The 19347-nt window shown below is 44.1% G+C and overlaps 1 gene segment (V, D, J or C); it reads right to left on the bottom strand.

Moving 5' to 3' along the window:
- Window positions 1–847: 847 nt before the first annotated feature.
- LOC116521948 lies at window positions 848–12568 on the bottom strand. The segment is given in 3 exon segments: window positions 848–1218; window positions 10984–11129; window positions 12513–12568. Coding segments are annotated over 3 exon segments (573 nt in total).
- Window positions 12569–19347: the final 6779 nt, after the last annotated feature.

The raw sequence follows: 19347 nt of genomic DNA, 5'->3' as shown, positions 1-19347 counted from the left end.
CTCTCAAGTACCCAGGTCCAATACCATGAAGGGCTTTATAAGTTACGACTAGCACTTTGAAGCATATCCGGAGACTAATCGGTAACCAGTGCAGCTCACGGAGGAAAGGTGTAATGTGGGTGTACCGAGGTGCACCCACAATCGCCCGCGCAGCTGCATTCTGGACAAGTTGAAGTCTCCGAATACTCTTCAAGGGCTGCCCCATGTAGAGCTCTGAGGGCTTGAGGATGTAGCAATGGAGACAGGTAGAGCATTCCAGGCATTGACCACTATGTTGCTGAAGTCATATTTTTTTGTGATCGAGTTGGGAGTGGTTAACCTTGAGTTTGTATCTGTTGTTTGCCTGTGTGTTATTGAGGTTGAAGTTGAAGTAGTTATTGACAGGTAGGACGTTGTAGCAGACAATTTTGTGTCCTATTCTTAGGTCAGACCATACGTGGCATAGTGCCAGGTTGTCCAAGCCCAAAATTTCGAGCCTGGTGGCATAAGGGATTCTATTGTGAGCAGAGGAGTGGAGGACTCTTCTCATGAAATACCTCTGGACCCACTCCATTGTATTAATGTCCGATATACAGTGTGGATTCCAGGCAGATGAGCTGCATTTGAGAAAAGCTTTTGTATGCCCTAGTACAGTGTTACCAGACAAGAAAAACATTTTTTTTTTCATTCTATGATGGACAAGCAAAAAGCTGTGATTGTTGTTAATGCCTCATTCTACTGTAACAGTGACAGTCAGAAGCATTTCATTTTCTTACACCAACTTCTCTGATATGCAGTACCAAACACCCTGAAGTTCTCAGTAGACGTTGATCAATCCTCATTGATTAATCGAGAGTCTGAGGCTCAGTCAAGTTGAAGAGCAGCTCTGAAGAAAGGAAGGTTTGGTTTCTGATTCACTTCCTATCACTGTGTCTCTCCCACAGTAATAGACAGCTGTGTCTTCAGCTTTGAGGCTGCTCATTTGCAGATACAGCTGGCTTTTGGCATTGTCCCTGGAGATGGTGAAGCGGCCCTTGACTTTGTCAGAGTAGTAGGTTTGTCCTCCATCACGACGTAGCCACACCACCCACTCTAGTCCTTTCCCTTCAGCCTGTCTCACCCAGTTCATGCTATAGCTGCTGAAGGTGAATCCAGAGGCTTGACAGGAGAGACAGAGGGATTCTCCAGGTCTCCTCACATCCCCTCCAGACTCCACCAACTGGACTTGAGACTGGACTCCTAAAAAGAAAATGAGATCTTCTTCATACAAGAGCAGACCATGGAGATAAACTTTACACAGGGCAACAATTATATAATTACCTTTGAGGATGACTAGTAAGGACAGAAGGTTTAACCACATTTCTGCTCCTCCAATGAATAAGAGGAAATGCACAGGAGAGGATTCTGGAAATAGCACAAGGACGGTTTGTCTGAAGAGGGAAACCAAAGGGCTCCTTTAAAGGGGAAATTGTGTCACAATTTACATATCTGCCAGTGTAAAAGAGTCCCTCGGTGCATTGAGAAAAACATTTCAGTGAACACAACTTGCATGTGTAGTTCACAGCTGCCCAAAGAGCTGCTGATTCAGTTCTACGGAGGAATTGTTGAGTCTGTCATCTGCACCTCTATAACTGTCTGATTTAGCTCTGCAACCAAACAAGACAGACACAGATTTCAATGGATAATTAGAACTGCAGAAAAAGCAATGGCTACCAATCTGCCTTCCATCAAAGACCTGTATACTGTACGAGTGAAAAGAGGACTGTGAAAATAACTACAGACCCCTCACATCCTGGACATAAATTGTTTCAACCTCTACCCTCAAAACGATATTGTAGGAGACTGCACACCAGAACAATGAGACACAAGGACAGTTTTTCCCCAAATGCCATCACTCTGCTAAGCAACTAATTCCTACAACACTGACAAATTATCTATTAAGACTCATTACGGTTGTTCTTCTCTTCCTTCCAAGTACTTATCTCTACCCACTTATGACTATAATCTTGTTGCTTGTATCTTTAAAAGTCATATTGTTTAATGCGTTTCCTTGTATAATTAGATTGCTTATTTATGACTATCACTAAGTGTTGTTTCTTATGATTCTAGTCAGACTAGTCAGGTTTTCTCAGCTCAGAAAATTAAGTCATAGTCTCTCACTTCAAACAGAATGATGTGACATTTTCTCGAGAACTCCTCATTGAAATATTATAGGAATAAAAAAAGCATTCAACCTCCAAAGTTTCTAATGAAGGTTGTTTTATTCCCTTCCCCACCACCACTTGTTGCATCGACCATGGCATTTCATGCAACAATATTGCCCTCCAGTGTCAAAAACAAGGAAGGAAGCATGCTCAATATTCTCCAAGGAGATGCTTTTGATGCAGATGTTTCCTCAATAGGTGAATTGCAGTTTAGATGTTTAGAAGGTTTATCTTGAAGTTTCATTTCCAGGCTTCTGCCATGATACTAAAGGACAATATTCCATTCCATTTTTTTTCTGAAGATCAATCACCTTGTAAACAGGGAAGATGAAACTGGAATTTTCAAGCCATTTACACCATTTTACATTTTTTCCAGGCAAACACTCTAATTGGATAACTAGAAGAAAAGACTCTTAAGGATCACATTAAAAGGTGAGGTTGGGTGGGAGGGTGGGAGGGAGGGAAGTATATTAGGCTTGAAGAGGGCTGTTAGATTTTAAAGTAATATGTCATGTATACTGTTTTTTCTTATTTTTTCTTTAAAACTAAGATATGTTAAGTATATTGATATGGAAGCATAAATACCATAAACATAGAATGGAGTTTGCTCAGAAGCTGAAATACACCAAGTGAATGAGAGGAAGCAGAGGAGAGAAGAAAGATAGGAAGAGAGGGATAGGAGAGAGGATAAGGGGGGAAGATGAGGAGAATAAGGAGGAGTGGAATGAGGAGAGAGGAGAAGGAGAAAGGAAGGGGAAGTAGAGTAGAAAAGGATGATGGAGGGAAGAAAGGAGGTAGGAGGGGGAGGAGAGAGGCAGAAGAAAGTGGTGTATGGAGAGCAGAAGAGCTAATAATTGATTATTATCTTTCTGGGAGTTGATGGCAAGAGGAACTGATCTAATAATTACTTGATACAATATCATATTGACTATGTAATAGTATACATGTGGTTATATACTATGAAAATGGAAAATAAAAAAAAAGTATTTTGATTAAAAAAAAGGTGAGGTTGAACCTCAGTCCGAGGCTCAACATATAAACCTGGGAGTTTGACGAATAATGTATATGGTGATAACCCTTCTGCCTTCTGTCTTCTAGGTGGTCTGCTGGTAGAGGGGAGCCGCTGTCAAGCCCCAGTCCAAGGCTTGACATTTTTAGGGGGGATTGGCAGTGGGTAACTTGATTCCAGCATGGAGCCTCTGATCCTGTCTACAAGCAGTGATGATGATTGATGACATCACAGCACCAGCACCGAGATGCAGAGCTGGGTGGGCTGTTTAAAATTGTTATCTTCTGATAAGCTGCGAGGGAGAGTTGATAAGGTGTGAACAGATGGACGGGTTGTGCTTGGAGGGGCACCAGCTACCCATTGTACAGAACCAATTATTCTGGAAATAGGTAAACATTGGGAGAAAATCAGGTTCATAGTAGTAGAAAAAATGATAACATCAATCATCTTAGGGTTAGCATGGTTGGATAAGTGGGAACCCATCATTTGTTAAGAAGGGGGATTCTGGTAGGTATGACTGGGGTTGGATCCTGATCCATCAGCTAAAGAGTAGGGGAAAGGGGTTCAGGAGGAGGCTGAGTTGCAAGCAGGCCAGGGGAATGTAAGCCTGGGTTTCCCAAGTATATATGAGGATTTGGCAGATGTGTTTAACGAGAAGGAGTGCGAAGTGCTGCTCCTGCACCATATAACCGATTCTGCCATTGAGTTGATTCCTGAAGCTAAACTGCCCAAACTTCATATGTATTCCATGATGCTGAAAGAGCTAAAGGAATTAAGACATTACATATACAAAAACCTGGCCAGGGGCTTTATTTGGCCTAGTAGGTCAGGATGGTGGCCCCAGTTCTATTCCAGGAAAAAAAAAATTGTGGGTCTGTGTTTATGTGTGGACTTCCGTGGCTTAAACGGAGTGTTTATAGAACATCTATACCCTCTACTGCTAATGAAAGAGCTACTCGCCACACTAGGGACGGGTCAATTTTTCATGAAGCTTGACCTACCAGAAGCCTATCAAGTGCACATCTGACCCGGGGATGACTGGAAGACAACTTTCAATTGTCCCCTGGGAAGCTACCAGTTCCAGGTCATGCTGTTGGGGTTGCAAGGAGCCCCAACTGTGTTCATGCAGCTGATTAATGAGAATTTATATCAAGGAGGTCCTTGTCTACCTGGATGACATTTTGATCTACACCAAAACGGTGGAGGAGCACACCCACTTGTTCAGGCAAGTTTTGCCTGGCACATTTTTACAGTTCAGGGACCCCCAAAAAATGGTCTGATAAGATCCAGGAAACCTGGTCTCATGACAAAGCATCTTTACAAAAGGCCGCTAATGAATACAAAAAACAGGTTAACAAGAAGAGGACTGATCATACACCCTTTTGGGTGGGGAATCAGGTGTACCTATCCAGAAAATATCTCAAATTACATATCCCGAGTAAGAAGTTGGGTCCCAAATACCTTTGTCCCTTTCCCATTGTCCAAGTAATAAACCGGTGATGGTCGAATTGTGGTTACCACCGTTACTTGGTAAGATTCATCTGGTCTTTCATAGTAGTTTGCTGATATCAGGGCCACACAACTAGTGCATAAATTCCATAACAAATACCCATATAAAGCAGGGGGGTTTGGCAAATAATGTATATGGTGATACCCCTTCTGCCTCTGTCTTCTAGGTGGTCCCCTGGTAGAGGGGAGCCTCCTGTCAAGCCCCAGTCCAAGGTTCAACATTTTTAGGGGGATTGGCAGTGGGTAATCTAATTCCAGCATTGGGTCTCTAATCCTGTCTACAAGCAGCGACGATGATTGATGACATCACACCACCAGCACTGAGATGCAGAGCTGGACTGGCTGTTTAAATTTGTTATGTTCTGATAAGCTGCGAGGGGAGGGAATTTGCTGCACTGGATAGTGTCTACTAGGGGGATGCAAGCAGATAAAAAGTGCTGGAAGGCAGAAGCTCCCAGTGCTGGCTTTATCTTGATTACATTTGTTATGTACTGTGGTCCAAGCTTGTAGCAGAAATAAAGCTCAGAGGTTTCTTGGATTCTGGACTGTAAGGAGCCCTTGTTTTATCTCCACATGCTGCCCTAGACCGGCTGAGAGATGATCAGTCATAATTGGTTAATCAAGGATCTGGGATTGGATTTGTAAATAATTCAATTTATCCCAGATGTGCATAAACAGTTACATTTTGTGACAACATTGTTCAGAGAGTCTGTTCTGACTTTGGCTTCCTGATGCAATAAAAAGCACATGCTTAGCCCCTAAAAGTCTCTTTTTATTTCAAAGGCTGTGAATTATGTCCATTCACAGCCCGTAATGAGTCAAAAATAATTTTTAAAGAGTCCAACACTAGTCTGCCACAGTCCTTCAGGATAAAGCTGATAAGCACTCACATTTAGCTCCCTTGAAATGCTGCCAAAGACCTAATTGATAATTAGCCTGGCAAGGCCACATTGTGCACAGAGTCAAAACAAAGCTTCAGGGGAGAGAAGGTGGGGCTTAGCAGTGAGAAGACGGAGTTTCAGGCTATTCCTGAAATTCCTCTATACCGAAGGATTTTTGGACGGGTTTTTGGACCCTAGCTGTCCCGGAGACGACAGTGAAAGGTGAGGGGAGACCCAGGACCTCAGAGACATTCGCAAAGTCTCTGGGGGGGGGGGTATTAACCTCTCGTGCCAATTCCTTTCTGGATTAGCTGTGTGCTAACTGAAACTGCAGGTTGCCCCTAAGAATGGCAGAAGTGATGTCATCTGGTAAGCTGATTTTATTATTCAAGAGAGACTGTCCGCACTAAAAGCTTAAGCTAATTGAAACCAAAGAATAGACGAATCTAGCGGCGAATTGGTCTTTTTTTAATGGATTTATGGCTGGTGGCTACTTTATTTCTTAAACGCTTCAAGGAACTCTTCGGCAGCCCTCCCCACTGACTCTTTCTAAGTGGATCGTAAAGTCAATTTTCTACTAATTAGCCCTTCATGATCTGACATTTTTATTACTTGGCTGTGTTTACGATTAGATAAGATTGCACAGTTTCCAGCGTGTTTTTACTTGCAATTTTTAACTGCGACACATCATGGCGTCTGAAAATACTTCTAAGGTCTCACTCCAGATTCTTTTTTCCGCATGTCGAGAGCTTTTTGACTCTTTTCAGAGACTGGAAAGAAAATTGGATCATCTGATTTTAAAATATGAAGGAAAAACTGAGATCGTTGAATGTTTGAATGTTCCTGAAATACAAATGGAAAATGTGAGAAATGGCGTCTGGTCTACCTCAGAGGAAGAAAGGAGGGGGGGAGCTATAAAGAAGATTCATTTAAAGAGACAGAGTGCAGGAGAAATGAAAACTCCACCCTTGAGAATTAAAGCCAATTTGAAAAGTTTTACAAGCCCGGGACAACATTATTATTTCATCACTGACATTCAGAGCCAAAAGGTGCGAAGATATCTTTGTTTGGACTTGCTTATAAAAACATTTGGTAAATTTATCCAACGAATGGCAATTGGTTTGAGAAAATTTTGCTATTGGAGGGACACAGGCTGACAGATGGAGAATGCAACTTAAAATTAGCTAAATCTGATTACTTTAATTTGTAATAGATATAGCTGAATAATAATTGATATTGATGGTAATGCATACAATGTGGAATTGGCTGATAGATTGAAGAATACAATTGAAAACTAGCTAAACCTAATTGCTCTTTTTGTAACAGATATAGCTGAATAATGGTTGATATTGATGCGATGTGGAGTCGATATGATAAATAACAATTGGATATGAGAAAACATTTTTGGATTATACATAAAGAGTATTAATTACAATGATTATCACTATTATAAAAACTAAATAAAATACATACAATCAAATGTTAATCAATACTGGGAAAATGTTGTGATATATGATATGATTAAATATTGTGGATATTCAGCTAAAATAGGATATGGGGATTTGATGTTGGTGGAGGATTTTACGGGTGAGTGGGTGAAATGTCAGCATGTGTTAGGGATTAGTTCTTTGGCATAGCTAAGGATGAAGGATGTTTAAATAACCTATAGGTAATTAAAACTGGAGGTATAATGATGTTAATATGGTAAACATTTGAGTTAAGATATTTGAATTAATATGAGTTAATGGAAGAGAAGCACCAAAGCATGTTGTAACCAGTTGATATACTTCTTCTTTTTTATAATAGATACCTGTGTTTTGTTTCTTTTCCTGCCTTGTCCTTTGTCGTTTTTGTCTTCTTTTGCTTTATTTTTTTATTTTTTATTTTTTTTGCCTTTTCTTTTTGATTTTTTCTTTTCCCACTGGTGTGGGCAGGTATTGTTCAAGATTATTACTTTTATTAATATCTTTAAATAATAATTACAGTCAAATGAAAATGGATATATGATAATGCTTGAGTTAATATGAGTTATGTTTGTTGACCGTGGAGGAGATGTACCAAAGCTTGTCTGTAATCGATTGATATATTTTTTACAGATGTAAAGAAAGATGCTGTACTTGTTTTAATTAAAATTAAAAAAAACATTTATTAAAAACAAACAAACAAACAAAGCTTCAGAATGTAAACCAACAGAGAACGAACAAAGTTGCTTCCTGCAAAGGCTCATGTGCCTTTGCTCCTCCTTTATGTCCCATGGGAGGGGCTAATCACCTCCAAGCCTTATTCTCGAGTCATCCCTTGTCACTTAACTGTTCTTGCCTTCTGGCAGTTGTGCACATGCACACACTAGGAACAGGCTCTCCCTGTTCCTCTGCCTTGATGATGTCCAACTCTGGAGTCTCCAGAGGTAGAAGATAACTCCCAGATGGCCCTGGCTCCCACTCTACCTCTAAAACAGAGCTCTTATCCTAGCCAGACTCTAGGACTGGCCCATTTTCTACCCTAACCTCCTCACTGTTCAACTCTGCTGCCGGTGGACTACAACAGAGTCAAAACTGAGCAGAGGACAAGTCTCCTTAATTCTCCAAGGAGATTCTAACAGAGCAGATGTTTTCCCCAGTGTGTGTTTGCCAGTTTGGATATTTAGAAGAATTATCCTAAAGTTTATTTCCATCCTTCTTACAAAAAGCTATATTCCATTCCAGAGAAGCCAAATCAACTGTAACACAGGGAAGTGGGCTTAGGATTTTTTATTTTATTTTGTCACAGCAAACTCTTTGATACCTAGAAGAAAAAATATTAAGAACCGAGGTGGCGCAGTGGTTAGAGTGCAGTACTGCAGGCCACTTCAGCTGACTGTTATCTGCAGTTCAGCGGTTCTAATCTCACCGGCTCAAGGTTGACTCAGCCTTCCATCCTTCCAAGGTGGGTGAAATGAGGACCCAGACTGTGGGGGCAATATGCTGACTCTGTAAACCGCTTAGAGAGGGCTGAAAGCCCTGTGAAGCAGTATATAAGTCTTACTGCTATTGCTATTGCTATTGCTATTGAAATTCTCACTCGACAATGATCAATCCTCATTGACGAATCCCTGATCTGTGGCTCAGTCAAATTGAAGAGCTTTTCTGAAGAAAGGAAGGTTTTTGCTTGGCTTCAGATTCACTTCCCCTCACTGTGTGTATTTTTTGCACAGTAATAGACTCCTGTGACTTCAGTTTTGAGGCTGTTCATTTGCAGATTCAGCTGGCTTTTGGCATTGTCCCTGGAGATGGTGAAGCGTCCCTTCACTTTGTCAGAGTAATAAATGGTAGAACCAGAACTAAAGTATGCCACCCATTCCAGTCCTTTCCCTGGAGCCTGTCTCACCCAGTGCATGTAATAGCTGCTGAAGGTGAATCTGGAGGCTTGGCAGGAGAGACGGAGGGACTCTCCAGGTCTTCTCACATCCACTCCAGACTCCTCCAATTGTGTTTGAGATTGAATTCCTAAAAAGAAAGATTTTATTTTAAAAAAATTATATCTCCTGCATACAAGAGCATAATGTGGAAATAAGCTTTATATAGGAGAAATAGATGAGTAGTTATCTCAAACGATTTAAGCGCCAGAACTCACTGTAACAGAATTGCCAAAAATACATTAAGAGATATCAACCTAATTTTGTGAAGCTTCTTCTCTGGTAGTATTGTACTACAAATCAGGGCATACAAAACCTTTGCTAGACCAATTCTTGAATACAGCTCGTCTGCCTGGAATCCATGTCAGCCTCTGTTTTGGTTACTTGCTTATGGCTGCTCTGCTATGCTTGCTTACTATCGGCTACCATAGGAATGGCGGGGGGCATGGTATTGGGGATGGGAATTATATTGTACTGGCGGAGTCTTGTTCTCACCATCTTCTGCACATGCTGGTGGCTGATGAGCAGACCAACTTGATGAGGCTGTTGGAAGATGCACCCCACATGACACCTTAGGGAGTTGCAGATTGGACACTGGGTTGAGGAATTGGGGAGAAGGGTGCTGGGTAAACGTTTGATATGTATATGTTCCCACCTTTCTGGCTCAGATCTTGCCTTCCTTTTAGCTGCTTCCACTTCATATCTAGTAAAAGTACTTTATCTCTATTAACATGGCATTGAGGTTTTTCTTTCTTGGATATTGAAAGAGGCATGCCTGACACTGAATATCAGATATTACTACAATTGATAGGGTCCAGAGGTATTTCACAAGAAGAGTCCTCCACTCCTCTACTCACAATAGAATACCTTATCCACCAGACTTGAAATTTTGGGCTTTGACAACCTAGAACTATGCTGCCTATGGTTTGACCTAAGCGTAGCATATAAAATTATCCGCTACAACCTCCTACCTATCAATGACTACTTCAGCTTTAACCACAATTATACATGAGCAAACAATGGATACAAACTCAAGGTAAACCGCTTCAAACTCAATTGTAGAAAAAAACGACTTCAGCAACAGAGTGGTCCATGCCAGGAATGGACTACCTGACTCTGTTGTTACATCCCTAACCCCCCCATAATTTTAACTTAAGACTATCTACTGTTGACCTCACCCCATTTCTAAGATGTCTGTAAGGGGTGTATATAAGCATATCTGCATGCTTACCATTTCTGTCCTACTGTCTCCATTTATACGTACCCATTTATTATGCTCCAATAATTATGTTATGAAATCCATTTCATTGTATTTAAGTACAGTGACAATAAAGATTATACGTATGTTCATATTTATGCCTATGCTTATACCTGTTATCTTTTACATGTTTGATAAACTCAGTAGATATATAAATATAAATAAACAAATGACTGAATGAATGAATGAATGAAGGAAGGAAGGAAGGAAGAAAGAAAGAAAGAAAGAAAGAAAGAAAGAAAGAAAGAAAGAAAGAAATTGTTGTTCGTTTGCAGATGCAGCTAGCTTTTGGCATTGTCCCTAGAGATGGTGAAGCGTCCCTTCACTTTGTCTGAGTAGTAAATGCTAGAGCCAGAGGTTATGCATGCCACCCATTCCAGTCCTTTCCCTGGAGGCTGTCTCGCCCAGCTCATCCCATGGCTGCTCAAAGTGAATCCAGAGGCTTGGCAGGAGAGACTGAGGGACTCTCCAGGTCTTCTCACATCCCCTCCAGACTCCACCAACTGTACTTGAGATTGAACTTCTAAAAAGAAAGGGTTTTTTTTATATATTGATCTCCTGCGTACAAGAGCAAAACAAGGAAATAAGCTTTACATAGAGGAAATAATAAACTCAGTAGATATATAAATATAAATAAACAAATGACTGAAGGAAGGAAGGAAGGAAGGAAGAAAGAAAGAAAGAAAGAAAGAAAGAAAGAAAGAAAGAAAGAAAGAAAGAAAGAAAGAAAGAAAGAAATTGTTAGTTACCTTCCAGAACTGCTAGTAAGGACACAAGGTTTAACCACATTTTTGCTTGCTCTACTGAATGGATGTAAGTGACAGGAGAGGATTCAGGAAACAGCTCAAGGTTTATGTTGGTGGATTTTGTCTGAAGAGGGAAACCAATGAGGTGCCTTTAAAGGGGAAATTATGCCTTGATTTACATATTGGTTTGGGATAAAAGAGTCCCTCAATGCGTTGAGCAATACATTTCAGTGAACACAACTTGAATGTGTATTTTGCAATTCATATTCCAGTCCTGTGAAAATGGTTAGGACCCTTCCCCCCCCACAATGAGTTAATAGGAGAAAGGGACAGGGTTTTTTTGTACGTGAACCGAAAGAAAAAAATAATAACTCATCTCAAAACAATTCAAAGTAATAGATCATAAAGTTTCTTATTACAAATGATATTCAAATGCGAGAACATCAGAGTTGAAATGTTTGCTACGAAATTGCTTAACCTTTTTTTTTTTAAAAAAAATTATGACCCACAACAGGTTTAAGGTTTTAAGGTTTTATTTAGTTTGTATGCCGCCCTATTCCCGAGAGACTCAGGGCAGCTAATAATATGAAAGGGAAGGGGGGTACAAAATAAAATAAAATGACAAACAATTTAAAAATACAGCAACAGTCGTAACCTCGGATGGGGCTGGAAGATTCAACAGCTCCAGGCCTGCCGGAACAGCCAGGTCTTAGTTGCTTTGAGGAAAGCCGGAAGGGAGGTGAGGGTCTGGATCTCAACAGGGAGATCGTTCCAGAGGGCTGGAGCAGCCACAGAGAAGGCCCTCCCCCGGGGAGTTGCCAGCCGACATTGGCTGGCAGATGGGATTCAGAGGAGGCCTAGTCTGTGGGATCTAATAGGTCTTTGGGAGGTAATTGGCAGGAGGCGGTCTCTCAAGTACCCAGGTCCGATACCATGTAGGGCTTTAAAAGTAACGACTAGCACCTTGAAGTGTGTCCGGAGACCAATGGGCAGCCAGTGCAGCTCGCGGAGGATAGGTGTGACACGGGTGTATCGAGGTACACCCACAATCCCTCGCGCGGCTGCGTTCTGGACAAGCTGAAGTCCTTCTATTTGTTAGACTAACCATACACAAATCCTGCAATTGTTCTTTGTATGTCTCAGCCTCCAGATGCCAGTCATCTTATTACTCTTCTCTGCCCTCTTTCCAAAGTCTCAATATCTTTTTTTTATAATGTGGTCATCAAAACTGGATGCATCATTGCAGGTGTAATCTTCCAAAGGCTTTATGAAGTGACGCTTCATGTAATCTTGACACTATCACTCTGTTAATGCAGCCTAGGGCTGCCATGGTTTTTAAACAGACTGATGAACTTGGCTTTTTCATTTTTCTGACAGAAAACCTTGTTATATCTAGAGCAAAACCATCCTTCATGAAGCTCTCAGTAGACAGTGATCCATCCTCATTGACTAATCCGGGACGTGGGGCTCCATAAAGTTGAGGAGTGAAGAAAGGAAGGTTTTCGCTTGACTTCAGATTCACTTCCTCTCACTGTGCCTCTCGCAAGCAGTAATAGACTCCTGTGTCTTCGGTTTTGAGGCTGTTCATTTGCAGATACAGCTGGCTTTTGGCATTGTCCCTGGAGATGGTGAAGCGGCCCTTGACTTGGTCAGAGTAGTAAATGCTAGAACCAGAGCTTATATATGCCACCCATTCCACTCCTTTCCCTGGAGCCTGTCTCACCCAGTTCATCTCAAAGCTGCTGAAGGTGAATCCAGAGGCTTGGCAGGAGAGACGGAGGGACTCTCCAGGTCTTCTCACATCCCCTCCAGACTCCACCAACTGGACTTGAGATTGGACTCCTGAAAAGAAAGGAGCTTTTTAAATAGATATCTTGTATGCAAGAGTGGGACATAGAAATAAACTATATAGTGGCAATAATTACCCTTGAGGACTACAAGCATGGACAGAAGGTTTAGCCACATTTTTGCTCCCTGTAATGAACAGATGAAATTGATAGGAGAGGATTCTGGAAATAACACAAGGTTTATGTTGGTGGGTGTTGCCTTAAAAGTAAGTTGGGCTTCTTTAAAGGGGAAATTGTGTCTTGATTTGCATATCTGTTGGGATAAAAGAGTCACAAGGGGCCTTGATTAACCCTTAACCACAGACATACTATTCCAGCTACGCTTTTACATACAGAATGACCTCTCTAGCTGCATAGTACTTTAATTGGACAACAATATTGTAAACTATAGCCTTGACTAGACACACTTTTGTTGGCAGGGTGATGTCTCTGCATGGAAATTTGAAATCCCCTTAAACCTTCCAGACAGTTTCCCTCCTGAAAAACACCAACAATTTTATTAAAATCCTCAGCTTTGTGGTGAAGACCAAAAGGCCCCTGAGATGTGAAATTCTCTTGAGAGAACATTCAGTGAACTATGACAAAAAATAAAATAAAAAATTGTCACATTTTCAAAATGAAGCAATATCTCAAAATGCTTGTTTTATTCTCTACCCCACCCCCATAGTCCATGGAGTTTGGTGTGACAACATTGCCCCCTGGTGTCCAAAGTGAGGAGAGGACACCATCCTCCTAATTCTCTGAGGAGATTCTTTAGGTCCAGATGTTTCCTCAATATCTGTGTGGCAGTTTGGATATTTAGAAAGATCATCCTCATGCTTCATTTCCTGTCTTATGCCAGGATACTCAGGGCTGCCTTAACTCAGAGGCCTGATGGGCTGTTGCCTGAAGCACCACAAGCATAGGGGCCCCATACTAATCTTGTATCATATAAGTACATCAACTCTATGGCATACTGATTATTATTGTGTTTTTCAAGCATCGTGTATTGTTCGAATGTTTATCATGTCAATTAATGTTTGTGGCCAGCATATATTTAATGTTTCAACAGCAATTTTGTTGAAAGTGCCAAAAAAATGAATATATGTTTAATTTGAGGGTAGCTTGTTTTTTAATTACTCGTGAGGACTGCTTGTGTGAGAGCTTGGGTATGATTGACTCGGAGGACCTGCCGGGGTTTGCGGGGGTCACCGGGGTGGTCGGGGGGACTATGGCCACGGGAGAGGGTCGGAGCATTGCGGTCATAACAGGGAGGGGCAGATATGGCGGGGACTTTAGGGCAAGCCATTACCGGGGAAGGAGGGTTCGCTACATTACAGAGATCCCTCCTTCCGGCCCTATGAGTCCCACTCCAAGACCAGATGGCGCGAGTAGTCAGGACCCTGGTCTCAGGCTGCTGTTGCTAAATGCCAGGTCTGTTGTTCACAAAGCTCCCCTCGTCCGGGACTTAATTGTTGACGAGAGGGCAGACCTGGCATGTATTACTGAAACCTGGCTGGGCACAGAAGGAGGAGTCCCCCTTGTAGAGATGTGCCCAGAGGGATTTCAGGTGCTTCATCAGCCGAGAGCCCAGGGAAGTGGTGGCGGTGTGGCTATTATTATCCGGGAGTCTCTGTTACCTCGTAGGGTCCCTGCTCCGGAGCTTGCCGGGTGTGAGTCCCTGCTGATAAAGTTGGACCTCAAGGGTCAAGTGGGTTTGCTGATAACGTACCTGCCTCCCAACTGCGTTGCAGCATCCCTCCCCTCACTCCTCGAGTCAGTAGCCGAGCTGGCAGTTGAGCTCCCCAGGCTTATAGTTCTGGGGGACTTTAACCTGCCATCGCTCGGTGAACGCTCTGACGGGGCGCAGGAGTTCATGGCTTCCATGACAGCCATGGGCTTGACCCAGGTAATTCGGGGCCCAACTCATACAGCGGGTCACATGCTCGACCTCGTATTCTTCTCGGAGCAGTGGATGCGTGATCTTGGTCTGAGGGGTAATGAGATCATACCCCTGTCGTGGTCAGACCACTGCCTACTGAGGCTTGACTTCCGGAGGCCAAACCCCCACCGTAGGGAGGAGGAACCGACCAGGTGGTTCCGCCCCAGGCGACTTATGGACCCTTTGAGGTTCCAGACGGAGCTTGGGGTAATTCCCGACACTCTCGCCCACAGTTCGGCGGAGACTCTGGTTGCCGCCTGGCATTCGGCGGCGTCGGAGTCTCTTGACTGGATTGCGCCACTACGGCCCCTCCGGGTCAGCAGATCCCGGAGACCTCCTTGGTTCACCGAGGAACTCCTGGAGAAGAAGCGCCGGAGGAGACGCCTAGAGCACCTGTGGAGGTCCGATAAGTCCGAGGAGAACCGAGCACTTTTGACTACCTGCACCAAGGATTACATCCGGGCACTAAGAGTTGCCAAAAGAACGCATATCTCCGCCTTGGTAGCGTCCGCCGAGTCACGCCCGGCCGCCCTGTTTAGGATCACCCGCTCCCTCCTTAATAGGAGGGATGCGGGAGACCCCTTGCAGGGTAGGGCTGAGGACTATGCCCAGTTCTTGGCGGACAAAGTTGCTCGGTTTCGTTCGGACTTGGACTCCACTGCCGTAGATCCAGCTGAGACACAGGGGGATTACTTGGTAAACCATCTCTGGGTTGAGTTCCAGGATGTTGCCTCTGGGGATGGGGACAAGGCCATTCGAGCTGTAAGTGCCTCCACCTGTATTCTGGACCCGTGTCCCTCCTGGCTGGTTGCCAACAGCAGGGAGGTGACACATGGCTGGATCCAGGCGGTCGTGACCGCCTCCCTTCGGGAGGGGCACTTCCCCGCCGCACTTAAGACGGCGGTGGTGAGACCCCTCCTGAAGAAACCATCCTTGGATCCAGCCATTTTAAACAACTATCGTCCTGTCTCCAACCTCCCCTTTATTGGGAAGGTTGTCGAGAAGGTGGTGGCCTTCCAGCTTCAACGGGCCTTGGAGGAAGCTAGCTATCTTGACCCCTTCCAGTCCGGCTTCAGACCCGGTTACAGCACTGAAACCGCTTTGGTCGCATTGACCGATGATCTCTGGAGGGCCAGAGATGGAGGCCATGCGTCCATCCTGGTTCTCCATGACCTCTCAGCGGCTTTCGATACCATCGACCATGGTATCCTTCTGCGACGACTGTGGGAGGTGGGGGTGGGCGGCACTGTTCTGCAGTGTTCCTCCTCCTACCTCTCGGACAGGTCGCAGTCGGTGTTGGTCGGGGGGCAGAGATCGTCCCTGAGGCCCCTAACATATGGGGTGCCGCAGGGTTCGGTCTTATCCCCCCTACTATTTAACATTTACATGAAACCGCTGGGCGAGATCATCCAGAGGCACGGGATAAAATACCATCAATATGCGGACGATACACAACTGTATCTGTCCGCCCCGTGCCAACTCAATGAAGCGGTGGACGTGATGAACCGGGGCATTGAGGCCGTTAAGAACTGGATGAGCGCTAACAAACTGGTACTCAACCCGGACAAGACCGAGTGGCTGTTGTGTTTCCCTCCCAACAATTTGGCTGACATTCCAACACTCAGGCTGGGGGGTCAAATTTTATACCCCTCAGATAGGGTCCGTAATCTGGGAGTTCTCCTGGATTCACAGCTGACTTTTAACCATCAGTTGTCGGCTGTGACCAGGGGGGCATTTGCCCAGGTTCGCCTGGTCCGCCAGTTACGGCCCTACCTGAACCGGGAGGCTCTCACAACAGTCACTCGAGCCCTTGTGATCTCTAGGCTGGAATACTGCAATGGGCTCTACATGGGGTTGCCCTTGAAGTGCATCCGGCGACTGCAGTTAGTCCAGAATGCAGCCGCGCGAGTGATAGTGGGCGCACCGCTGTTCGCCCACATTACACCCATCCTCCGCGAGCTGCACTGGCTACCTGTCGATCTCCGGGTGCGCTTCAGGGTATTGATGACCACCTTTAAAGCACTCCATGGTAGTGGATCTGGGTACTTGAGAGACCGCCTTCTGCCGATTACCTCCCTTCGACCGATTAGATCGCACAGATTGGGCCTCCTCCGGATTCCATCTGCCAGTCAATGTCGACTGGCAATTACACGGAGGAGAGCCTTTTCTGTTGCAGCTCCGACCCTGTGGAACGATCTCCCCATTGAGATTCGTACCCTCACCACCATCCAGACCTTCCGCACGGCCCTTAAGACCTGGCTCTCCCAGCAGGCCTGGGGATAAGTTTTTAAATTACCCGCCCGAGTGTTGACTGTTGAATGCAAGTTGGTGTTTTATTATCTATCTTGTTTACTCACTGTTTGTCTTGTATTATTGCACCCCCTTCCCGTGATTGTAAGCCGCCCTGAGTCCCCTCAGGGAGAAGGGCGGCCTATAAATCGTAATAAATGTCTAAAAAAAAAAATGTCTAAATGTCAGTGGCTAAGACACTGAGCTTTTCAATCAGAAAGATTTGGAGTTTGGTGGTTCGGGGGGGTCATAATACTGTTAAGACATCCCTGCTAAATGGATAGTGTGGGAAGTTATCATCCAGCCCTCTCCCAGAAAAATGAAATATCCTAGGAAATATTGAAAAGGCAGAATATTTCTCTGGATGTGAAAAGAAACATGTTTTAAAAGACAATAGTTGCCTATAGCTTTCTGCCCATCCCCAGCTAATGGGCCATTAAGATGGCCAGGCTAGCCCACTTTACATAATAAAGACTTCTCCTCACTGCAGCTGTAGGGGGAAGGGATATTATTCAACTGACCACAAGGCATCTGAGAACTCATCACAGCCTAGAGAGTAGCCCCCTGCATGGCACCATGGGAGTTTGATAACCAGTCAGAATACATTTCTTACACAGGAACAGGAAACAGAGGTGGGACTAAACAGGGTATAAAAAGCCTAGCAAGCTCCTTCCTCAGCCCTTCTCTTCTTCTCCATCAACTTTGAAACATGTGATCACCTTTTCTGGTCAGGGCTCAAGGCATGTGGCCCTGTCCAACAATAAACCATCTTTCCAAGCAGCCTCCATGTCTCCAGTGTCTTCTTCCCCACTTGGAGCTGAACCCTATTGTTTCTTTCAACAATAGGAAAGCATTTTGGAAAGTTCAGAAAAAGTTAACTGGCAGGGTGACTTTGGGCTGGTTACTCTCTCTCTCTCTCTCAGCCCAACCCACCTCACAAGATTGTCGTGTAGAATTTGGCCAGTTTAAATGCCTAAGCCTGGACTCAGAGTCCCTGTTACAGCCTGGGGGATCAATCCATATTTCTACCTCTAATATTTCTGTTGGGAAGAGCAACAAAGTTGATTAGGGGACTGGAGGCTAAACCATATGAAGAAGGGTTGCAGAAACTAGGTAAGTTTAGTTTAATGAAAAGGGCGACTAAGGGAGACATGATAGCAATCTTCCAATATCTCAGGGGCTGCTACAAAGAAGAGGGAGTCAATCTATTCTCCAAAGCACCTGAGGGCAGGACAAGAAGCAATGGTGGAAACTAATCAAGGAGAGAAGCAACCTAGAGCTAAGGACAAATTTCCTTAATCAGTGGAACCACATGCCTCCAGAAGTTGTGAATGCTCCAGCACTGGAAGTCCAGCACTGGAAGATGTTGGATAATCATTTGTCTGAAGTGGTGTAGGGCTTCCTGCCTAAGCAGAGAATTGCACTAGAAGACCTCCAAGGTCTCTTCCAACTCCGTTATTTTATTCTAATTCAATACTGCTCTGAGATTCGCTAAACAGAGTCCCCACTTCTTCTTCCAAGATCAGTTCTGAGATTCCACACATCACTATGGAGATTTGTCAGCTGTTTCTCACTTCCAGTAGACCAATTAAACTTTCTGTAACTAAATAATCAAAGAGAGAAGCAACATAGAACTATGGAGACATTTCCTGACAGTTAGAATAATCAATTATTGGAACATCTTGCCTCCAGAAGTTGTGAATGCTCCAACACTGAAAGTTTTTTAAGAAGATGTTGGGATAACCATTTTTCTGAAGTGGCTTAGGGTTTCCTGCCTAAGCAGGGATTGGCCTAGAAGACCTCCAAGGACCCTTCCAACTCTGTTATTCTATTCTATTCTATTCTATTCTATTCTATTCTATTCTAGTTTGAGTTTGAGTTTTATTTCATTTGTATGCCGCCCTTTTCCCCGAGGGGACTCAGGGCGGCTCACAGCTCAAAAAGGGAAGGTGGAATACAAACAGTTTAACAACAATACAGAACAATACATGGTTAAAAAGCACAACAATCATACCACTCGAGATAGGGGGCAGCGAATCTTTAGCCCCAGGCCTGTCGGAACAGCCAGGTTTTAAGGGCTATGCGGAAGGCCTGGAGGGTGGTGAGGGTACGAATCTCCACGGGGAGTTTGTTCCAGAGGGTTGGAGCAGCCACAGAGAAGGCTCTCCTCCGGGTAGTAGCCAGTCGACACTGGCCGGCGGATGGAATTCTGAGGAGGCCTAGTCTGTGGGATCTAATTGGTCTAGTGGAGGTAATTGGCAGTAGGCGGTCTCTCAAGTACCCAGGTCCAATACCATGAAGGGCTTTATA

This window comes from Thamnophis elegans, chromosome Z, assembly GCF_009769535.1.
Source record: "Thamnophis elegans isolate rThaEle1 chromosome Z, rThaEle1.pri, whole genome shotgun sequence".
NCBI classification, from domain to species: Eukaryota; Metazoa; Chordata; class Lepidosauria; order Squamata; family Colubridae; genus Thamnophis; species Thamnophis elegans.
The sequence above is the reverse complement of the archived record's forward strand: the minus strand, read 5'-3'. Positions and strand labels throughout refer to the sequence as shown.